Source organism: Neolamprologus brichardi, chromosome 9 (genome assembly GCF_056152115.1).
Source record: "Neolamprologus brichardi isolate AB-2024 chromosome 9, ASM5615211v1, whole genome shotgun sequence".
Classification (NCBI taxonomy): domain Eukaryota; kingdom Metazoa; phylum Chordata; class Actinopteri; order Cichliformes; family Cichlidae; genus Neolamprologus; species Neolamprologus brichardi.
Genome location: NC_142112.1, coordinates 40,833,081 through 40,842,703, shown reverse-complemented (window position 1 = coordinate 40,842,703; position 9,623 = coordinate 40,833,081). Strand labels below are relative to the sequence as shown.

The 9,623-nt window shown below is 54.3% G+C and overlaps 1 protein-coding gene across 1 annotated transcript in view; it reads right to left on the bottom strand.

The window, feature by feature from the left end:
• The window catches only part of LOC102777997 (uncharacterized), a 14,343-nt gene extending 6,020 nt beyond the window's left edge, over positions 1-8,323 (bottom strand). Inside the window, exons 1-6 of the mRNA XM_087846727.1 lie at positions 7,602-8,323; positions 4,386-4,663; positions 1,714-1,762; positions 927-1,036; positions 706-787; positions 39-97 (exon numbers count right to left, since the gene is read on the bottom strand). Coding sequence (XP_087702853.1) covers positions 39-97; positions 706-787; positions 927-1,036; positions 1,714-1,762; positions 4,386-4,663; positions 7,602-8,166 — 1,143 coding nt within the window. The 5' untranslated portion in view covers positions 8,167-8,323. The remainder of the gene's footprint in view (positions 1-38; positions 98-705; positions 788-926; positions 1,037-1,713; positions 1,763-4,385; positions 4,664-7,601) is intronic.
• Between the last annotated feature and the right edge of the window lie 1,300 nt (positions 8,324-9,623).

The following is a 9,623-nucleotide window of genomic DNA, read 5'->3' as shown; positions in this document are numbered from 1 at the left end:
TGACTGAGCGTGTGTGTGTGTGTGTGTGTGTGTGTTACCATGGGAGACTTGTAGTATCTGGTGAGGATGTTGATGAAGTCAGTGATGGTCAACATTCCTGAAACACAGAGATCCACGAATCAACTCCAGCAGGGAACAAGATTGGCATGCCCAGGGGTGTGGCTACATTTGTGTGGCTGTAGTGTCGGGTTACAGTTAGGTTATGGTTAGGCTCAGAGGGAGGGACAATAATTAGATGTCCCCACTAAGATATGAAAACGTGTGTGTGGGTGTGACTTTCGCCTGATTTCCTCTGGAGGTAACCAGGTAACCACAGGTGAGTCAGGTGACTCCACCTGCCGATGAGTGTCACGCTGTCGCTCACACACCGGCTCTGCCATCTCGGCCTCCGCCCACTGGTTGCCAGTCCTGAGTGAGCACCTCCGACTGGGGGCGGAGCTTGTCCACAGGTGAGGAAATTATCGACCAGCATAAATGGTTTCACGAATTACTGCTGAAAGCGTGGATGCACTTCCTGTCTCGAGCGCACATGCAGGATGTGACCTCAGGTATGATCAGGTGATTACTCAGTTCATTACTCGGGTTTTATTCACGTACAGGAAGTGAGGTCACTGAGCTCACCGTTTTCTGGGTCCATCCAAAGATTATTATTCTCACAAAGAAGCTTTTATTTTGAAAGGTGGTGTGTCTTGCTGTGAATCTTACCCACAAAGCTTTGCTTCTTGCTCTCCCACAGCGGAGCGGCTCGCACGCCGTTGGCCACCAGAGCGAAGAACGCCTTCTTCACCTGAAACAGCAGGAAGACAGACCGGACCGATAATCAGCGACGGTCCAATAACCAATAACCAGTCACTGATGGCCGTGTGGGCGTGTCTCTGCTCTCACACACTGATTAAAGTGTGTGGCGTGCCGCCCCGGTGTCTCACCTGCAGCGTGGTGTCGAACACCACCAGCTTGGAGCTGGTGGGGATGATGTCGTAGCACTTGTGGCACTTCATGAAGCGCATGTAGATGTCTCTCTCCGACGCCTCGGACGCTGCAGAGACACAGATCTGAGGTCAGCCTCTGAACAGGGTGCACCTCTGTACACCCGAGCTATCCACACCTGTGGGCTTACATCACTTCCTGCTGAGTCACAGAGAGAAAGTGCCTTGCTCGCCCTTCAGATTATCATAACAGCATTAACAGAAAAAACCCGAGTGTGTGTGCGCCACACGACAGTAATCTCCATGAGCTGGTTGCCACGGTGATTTCAACACACTGATCAGCTGAGCTGGTCTCTAAAGCCGTCTGTTGCCCTGACAACAGAACAGCTGACGGCTGGTTGCCCTGCCAGCTGCGGGACGATGACGTCAGACGCTTTTAGCCTCTGGGTGAAATCCGAGGCTTTTGATTGGACGTCACTGGTTCACAGGTCCCTCTGCTGGAGGATGATTTTCAGTGTTACATGAATGTTAAAGTGTTTCTGCCACGTTTAATCCCTCCTCATCTTTACATCATCACATGTAACTTATATGTTTAACAAGCTGCAGCTCTGTGAGCGTCTCCTCCTGCCAATCACGTCGGAGCGAGTCACGCTGCAGCCAGTTGTCAGGGCTGCTCCAGCTGTTTGTAACATCTGTAAAAGGACGGCCGTCCTTCATCGATGCTGATCATCAGGCAGCACACAGACTCATGACAGGCTGATACGGACACCTCAGCTCAGGGTCTTACCGGCATCATCGGGGTCCGGCTGCTCCGACATGGTGTCTGCAACCTCCACCTGCAGACAAGGACACAGCACAGGTGTTCATCTGCCCGCCCATCTTTGCTCCGTGTGCAGGTTTACTGCCAACATCACACCTGACACACACACACACACACACACACACACACACACACACACACACACTGTGCAGAGAAACACTCCAATATTTATACTTCCAGGAGAAATTCATTTCATGGTTCAAAGACGCCTTCAGACAGAGACGGAAGGTGAACGCGAGGACGTCAGACGGCTGTTCAGTGTGAAGATCCACAGTCCACTCAGAAAATGCCCACACAAGTAACACGCACTCCAAGCCACTGTGACCCCTGATCATCGCCCACTCTGACCCTGATTATCGCCCACTCTGAACCTGATCATCGCCCACTCTGACCCCTCATCATCACCCACTCTGACCCCTCATCATCGCCCACTCTGAACCTGATCATCGCCCACTCTGACCCTGATCATCGCCCACTCTGAACCTGATCATCGCCCACTCTGACCCCTCATCATCGCCCACTCTGAACCTGATCATCGCCCACTCTGACCCCTCATCATCGCCCACTCTGACCCTGATCATCACCCACTCTCACCCTGATTATCGCCCACTGTGACCCCTGATTATCGCTCACTCTCACCCTGATCATCACCCACTCTCACCCTGATTATCGCCCACTCTGACCCCTGATCATCACCCACTCTCACCCTGATCATCACCCACTCTCACCCTGATCATCACCCACTCTCACCCTGATCATCGCCCACTCTGACCCCCGATCATCGCCCACTCTGACCCCTGATTATCGCCCACTCTCACCCTGATCATCACCCACTCTCACCCTGATCATCGCCCACTCTGACCCCTGATCATCACCCACTCTCACCCTGATCATCACCCACTCTCACCCTGATCATCGCCCACTGTGACCCTGATCATCGCCCACTCTGACCCCTGATCATCACCCACTCTCACCCTGATCATCGCCCACTCTGACCCCCGATCATCGCCCACTCTGACCCCCGATCATCACCCACTCTGACCCTAATCATCACCCACTCTCACCCTGATTATCGCCCACTCCGACCCCTGATTATCGCCCACTCTCACCCTGATCATCACCCACTCTGACGCTAATTAACCATTTAATCAGTTTCATAAATTAACATTAAACTAGGGTTAAACTCCTTCTACAAGCTTTTACTGTGAAAGGCAGAGACAGGAAGAAGCCTACAAACCCTTCAGGTAAAATCTGCCTCCTGCTGGTGGAACTATGAGCTACAGTCTGCAGAGGGTGACTCCAGCCTGTACCTTTAACAGGGCAGCTGCTGATTGGATTGTTTTCTAACATGATGTCAATGCCCACCTGCATCTGCCAGGTGAATGCTACCTGCAGCAGCTGTGAGCGTGTTTAATGAAGGAGGGAAGCTGGTGTGGGAGTGGGTGTGGGGGCCTGCGCTGTCACGGGGCATCTTCCGGTGAGCACGCGGTCACGCCTCCGTGTCATTCAGCGTGGTGTGGCGGCAGCCGATCGCCGGGGTCACGTGTCCCCGTCGCCCCGGTGGAGTGTCAGCGTCCCAGGTGTGACGGACATGAAACGGCGGCGCTTTCGCATTAACACCGCTGATTCCTGAACGCGCTTCTGCTGCGGAGAAATCAGTGCTAACACGAGAGTGACGTTAGCGCGTACCCGACAGCCGCCGCTCATCAAACCGTCTGTCCTCCTCCTCCGCTCCGGTCCGCCTCGGGGTTCGTATCCGGGGATCAGCGGGACACTCACGGCTTCATCCCGTGTGCGCCCCGGAGAACCTGCTGTGCCGGTAAACGTCCGTCTTCAGTCGGCTTCAGGTTGAAACAGCAGCCGCGACCACCGGAGCCGCAGCCGCTAACAAGCTCGCGGAGCTAACAGGTGACACTTCCGGTGCGACATTTCACAACAAAAGCATAGGAGAAAAAACGCGTTTTTAGACTATATTAGTTTATTTTTTTGTTAACTTATAATAAATAATAATCAGAAAAAGAACCGAAAGTGAAAGACTGGAAACTTTCATTTATCTTACCAAAACGTTTCAGCACCGTCAGGATGTTTTTGGCTTTCTTTATAAAGCATTTTAGTTTTATAACTTAATTAAAATGGAACCAGCTCTGTTTTCTATAGTCACTGTTGTCCTGTACCTGAATTTTTATGTTATAAATATATTTAATTTCAAACACAGATGACAAATGCAGAGCTCCAGCCTGTCCCATTAAAATTCACCTGTTTTTAAAACACCAGCTGGTTGAGTTTATTTTGAAAGTACAGCTTCCTGTCCCCGCCTCATTATCTGTGTGAACTTGACACGAACTTGCGTGCGCCTCAGCATCCCCGCGCTGGGTTGACGAAAACAGCCGATGAGAGCCGGAGATTACCGGAAATGGCCGATGAGAGCCGGAGATGACCGGAAACGGCCGATGAGATCCGGAGCGCAGGGTTTTGGAGCGTTTCCTCTGGTTTTCTTTGATTTCTGATTAAATGTGTTTCGTTTTTAAAATAATAAATGTAAATAAATAAGAGGTGAGACTCTGTGACGTTTGTTTGTAGGTCAGCACCACCTACACCATCCAGCAAACATGGAGGATCAATAAACGCTCCGCACTCACCAGCGTCCCAACAGGGGGAGCAGGAGGAGGAGATGCCACAGGAGGCGGGGCCGGTGGAGGCTTCTGACAGCAGGAGGAGGAGGAAAGGGAGGTGAAGGAGGCGGAGGAGAACGTAGAGACTCGCTGGCCGGTGTCGGGGGGCGAGGAGAAGGAGCGCAGCCTCCTGGTCTCCGGACGCCTCGGCTCCGTCAGGTACGTCTCCAGATGGAAAACACTCGCCTCCTCCTGACGAGAGACCGGAGGAGCAGAAGGGGGAGGAGGGGAGGACAGACTGCGGGCTGGAAGGAGGATGAGGAGAAGTGAAAGGAGAAAAGATCAGAAAGAATTAATTATAAAGAAAAGAGAGAAGGAGGCGAGAAAATGAAGACAGGAGGAGAAAAACAGGAAGTAGGAGGAAGAGATCAAGAAGAACAGGGAAGTAAGGAGAAGGAAGTGGGGGGGGGGGGAAATGAGGGAGAGAGGAGAAGGAGGAGCGGTCAGTGAGGCTTCAGGAGTAAATGAGCAGATGTTGCCTCCTGCAGGAGGTTCAGGGTCACTGCATCATCTGTGACTGCACACACACAAAACCTCTGATTTTGTACAGGGACCTGACCGAGCAGGAGGCCCCGCCTCCAGACCGGGCCGGAGGCCCCGCCTCCAGACCGAGCAGGAGGCCCCGCCTCCAGACCGAGCCGGAGGCCCCGCCTCCAGACCGGGCAGGAGGCCCCGCCTCCAGACCGAGCCGGAGGCCCCGCCTCCAGACCGAGCAGGAGGCCCCGCCTCCAGACCGAGCCGGAGGCCCCGCCTCCAGACCGGGCAGGAGGCCCCGCCTCCAGACCGAGCCGGAGGCCCCGCCTCCAGACCGGGCTGTGTACATGTCTCAGTACCTGCTGTTCCTGCTGCACTGAACCAACACACTTACACATACGTGATTATGCTGTGTGTAACATTTATCGCTGCGCTGTGCGTCTGCTGCTGTAACATGTGTTTGCATCTCTGAGCTTATCTTTTAAAAGGGGGCGGGGCTTCTTACGGGCAGGACGAATGAGCAGCAGAGTGCCCTTCATCACCCAGACGCCCCGCCTCTTATCTGCCCGCCTGCTGCTGGCAGGTCACGTCTGTTTGTGAGGATGTGAACGTGCAACAAAAGCAGAGAACATTCAGTGCTGTGTGTGCGTGTGTGTCTGTCTGTGTGTGTCTGTGTGTGTGTCTGTGTGTGTGTGTGTGTCTGTGTGTGTGTCTGTGTGTGTGTCTGTGTGTGTGTGTGTGTCTGTGTGTGTGTCTGTGTGTGTGTGTCTGTTTAATAATGTAGGTTAGCTTGTACTTCCCACACACACACAACAATCTGCTAATAGGAAACTCTACACAGTGCTGAGGGGGAACACAAAGTGACGGCACTTTAACAGATTAGAGAGAGGACCACACACAGACACACGCACACACAGACACACACACAGACACACACACAGACACACACACACAGACACACACACAGACACACACACAGACACACACACACACACACAGTGAGACTCAAACTGTCTGAATTAAGCAGACCAAAAGAGCTCTGTGAACGTGAGATCACTGCAGACTACACGTCCCACGATGCCCCCTGCTGGACATTTAGGGTCACGTTCTAACCACAGACAGTATCAAAGATGTTCGCGGTGCTGCAGTCACACTCTGGGACTCTGGGTCGGAGTCTGACCTCTGACCCCAGTAACCACAGCGCTGGATGGAAGCTGAGGAAGGGGAGGAGTTAGGTGGCTTCACGCTGCTCCTCCTGCTCTGAGCTCATCACATCTGCTGCCAGTCTCCACCTGCTTCATCTCCACCACCTCCACCTGTGTGACCACAGGCTGCCCTGTGACTCACACTGAACTGTATCTGTAAGTGCGTGCTGGACCAATAAAGTTGTAATGATTGTTCTGTGTGTGGGGGCACGCCGCTGTGAGGTCATGGCGACACTATCAGCTGATCACACAAACACTGATTACAGGCTCAGTTCTGCTGAAAAGATCCACGGCGCCGTGACGCACGCTGAGGCCGACCGCAGCGGCCATGACAGGGTGACGTTTGTTTAGCAGCCTTTCTTTGTTCCCACGCTCCCAGATCACACACACACACACAGACACAGACACACACACACACACACACACACACACACACACACACACACACACACACACACACACACACACACACAGGTGAACAGAGGCCCTGAGCACAGCTGATGTGAGGCTAACCTGGCGCTCACCTGAGCGGTTGTGGCTGCACCTCCGCTGATGAGACAGCTGAGTGGAGCTACACCTGCACAGTGGTTGGTGCCTTTGTGGTGGAGGTCCTGAATCATAAGTCTTAAATAATCAGGCCCCATCTTATCTTAATGACCTTGTAGTACCATATCACCCTATCAGAGCACTTCGCTCCCGCTCTGCAGGCCTACTTGTTGTTCCTAGAGTATTTAAAAGTAGAATGGGAGGCAGAGCCTTCAGTTTTCAGGCCCCTCTTCTGTGGAACCAGCTTCCAGTTTGGATTCAGGAGACAGACACTATCTCTACTTTTAAGATTAGGCTTCACACTTTCCTTTTTGCTAAAGCATATAGTTAGGGCTGGACCAGGTGACCCTGAATCCTCCCTTAGTTATGCTGCAACAGTCGTCGGCTGTTAAAGGTCAGTTTTTCCTCCCCACTGTCACCAAGTGCTCGCTCTGCGTGCTCAGCTTTCTTTGCATTATCGTCTACTTCAGGTAACTGTGGCCACATAAATAAAGCTGAATTGAAGCGGACACTGGAGGTGAAACGAGCTGAAAAGCAGGAGCGCCGTGGAGTCAGCCGACGGTTTCAGCCTGAATCAAACGTGTGAATAAAGTTTGTCAGATTGTTTAGAGCAGCATGTTTTTCCTCGGGCGCCGGGTCACTTCCTGCTCTACGTGACCTTCTGTACTACCCTCTGTGATCACGTCTACAGATGCTAACACACTTTTTCTTGTCCCGCGTGAGGACACAGCTCAGCCTTCAACACCGTTAGCAGCTCTGACTGATCCACACAGAGGACCTGATCTAACGAGCCGTCGCCTCCTCCTGCAGCTCTGCACCGATTGGCCGAGACCAGAGCGCCTGAGAGCTGCACCTGCACACCTGAGACCACCTGGGTCCAGGAGGAGGTGCAGAGCTGCAGCAGGAGGCGCCCTCGTGGGGGGGCGGGTCGATAAACCACGTGCAGTGTTCTGCTTACTGTAGTCGAGCGGCCCGGCGGGGTCCGACCGCCCCCTGGTCATGTGACGCTCCTCCTCCTCGCTGCAGGAGGCGCGGCGGCCCGTCCTCCTCTGCAGCAGCTCCCGCCTCCTCCTGCCGGACACAGGAAGCAGCTGCACGTGCAGCACGCCGCAGGGCTCCGACCGCCGCCTCGGCTTCGTCCCGTCCGCCTGGCCTGCCGCTCGGTCCTCCGCCATTAACCATGACGTGGACTTCCTCCTCTCTCTCCCTCTGCCCGGCTCCGCCCTCCTCCTGTCTCTCCTGACCTCCTCCTCCTCCACGCTGGGCTCACACGTCCTGCGTTCTCTCCGTGCGCCGCTCTTCTTCCTCTCCTCTGTTTGGTCCTCCTCCGTCGCTCCACACGGTTCAGACTTCCTCCTCATCATCCGTCCGTACGTCAGTCTGTCCCTGTTCTCTTTCTTCGTCTCCTCCCCCTCGTCTTCCTCGTTTCCTCCTGCGTACGGCTCACTCCTCCTCCTCCCCGTCCATCGCTCCTTCCCCTTCCACTTCCTCAGCACCAGGCTGCTCAGACGCCTCATCGCCATCAGAAACACTCAAAGCTAAACCAAACGTTCAGTTATAAACAGTTAATAACCGAACGAGTAAAACTGTAAATAAAGTTCATTCACTGGTTTAAAATCATCTTTGCTCCTCGCGTGCAAACAGGAAACAGGAAACAGCATAAACCAAATCAAACCTGCAGATGTTTCACTGTAAACGCACAAACTGAGCTCAGGTCAAGAGTCAGGAGCTGTCAGCCAATCCCGAGGCTCTGAAGACAACAGCTGCGCTCTGATTGGCTGCTGCAGGGTCAAGTTTTCAGTGTTTTTCTTACAGAGTTCAGTTTAAAGGCTGAAGGACGGCAGAGGAGGAGAAAGTGCTGCCATCGAAGTCCAGGCAGGAAGTTCAAGTCCGCAAAAAGTCCCGACGTCCTGTTGAGTCACACGGAGACGGTGAGCAGACGGACAGGTGAGCAGACGGACAGGTGAGCAGACGGACAGGTGAGCAGACGGTCAGGTGAGCAGACGGACGTGTTCGTCCTGCAGACTCCTCGGACTGTTTGAGCCCTGCAGAGTATCAGAGCTCGCTCTGTGTGTGTGGTGGCCACGCCTCCCTCTGCTGCCTGCACTGAAAAACACTGTGGAGCTAAAGTCAGACTGAGCCTCTCTGAGGGAGGGGGGGAGGAGGGGGGTGGAGCCTCGCTCTCTGCTCTGACTGAAGCTGACGCACTGTGAGGTCACAAACATGATAAACTGGGTCATCACTGCGAGCGTCGCCGCCACAGAGGGACCGTTAGACACACGGGGACGTGACGACGGCTGCTCATCGCACTGGTTTCTGAGGCCGCTGCACTGGGACGGCCTCCTCACCTGTGGGATCATCAGTGTGGTGATGTCATGACGATGTCATCCCATCACGGACCGAAGCCTGTGAGGAACGCTTCCAGCAGCTTCCACCGCGCTACAAACAGCTGTACCTAATAAAGCGTCTGACGCTCATCAGGACAAACCTGAGAGCTGATTGGTGAGGAGATAACGACGTGAGCGAGCGGCAGTTCACAGTGAGACCGTAACGAGCGTCCGTGGCGTGGTGATGTCACAGGTCTTCAAACACGGCTGTGAACCTGCTGCGCTGTGAAATCACGCCACGATGATGATGTAACGTGTGTTATCTCCACAGTGAGCCCACCGTCCTCAGAGCGCTCCGACGTCGCTGACGTCCACGCTTCCTGCAGTGTGGGAAAAAGGCCGTGAGTTCATGCTGGAGGTGGTCACAGCGTGAGGCGGGAACAAAGGCGCTCTCTGCCCCGCCCAGCCCGAGGCGCCGCGCTGCGGTTTTGCAGGATCACAGTTACAGGATACAGCAGCAGCTTTCTGATATCAGGTCGCTGTTTACTTACACAGCAGCGGGGCGCCGGCACCAACACGGATCAGCTGTCACAGCCTCGCCGGGCCAGGCTCCGCCCCCAGCAGGACCTCCCAGCCCTGCTCAGAGCTCAGCG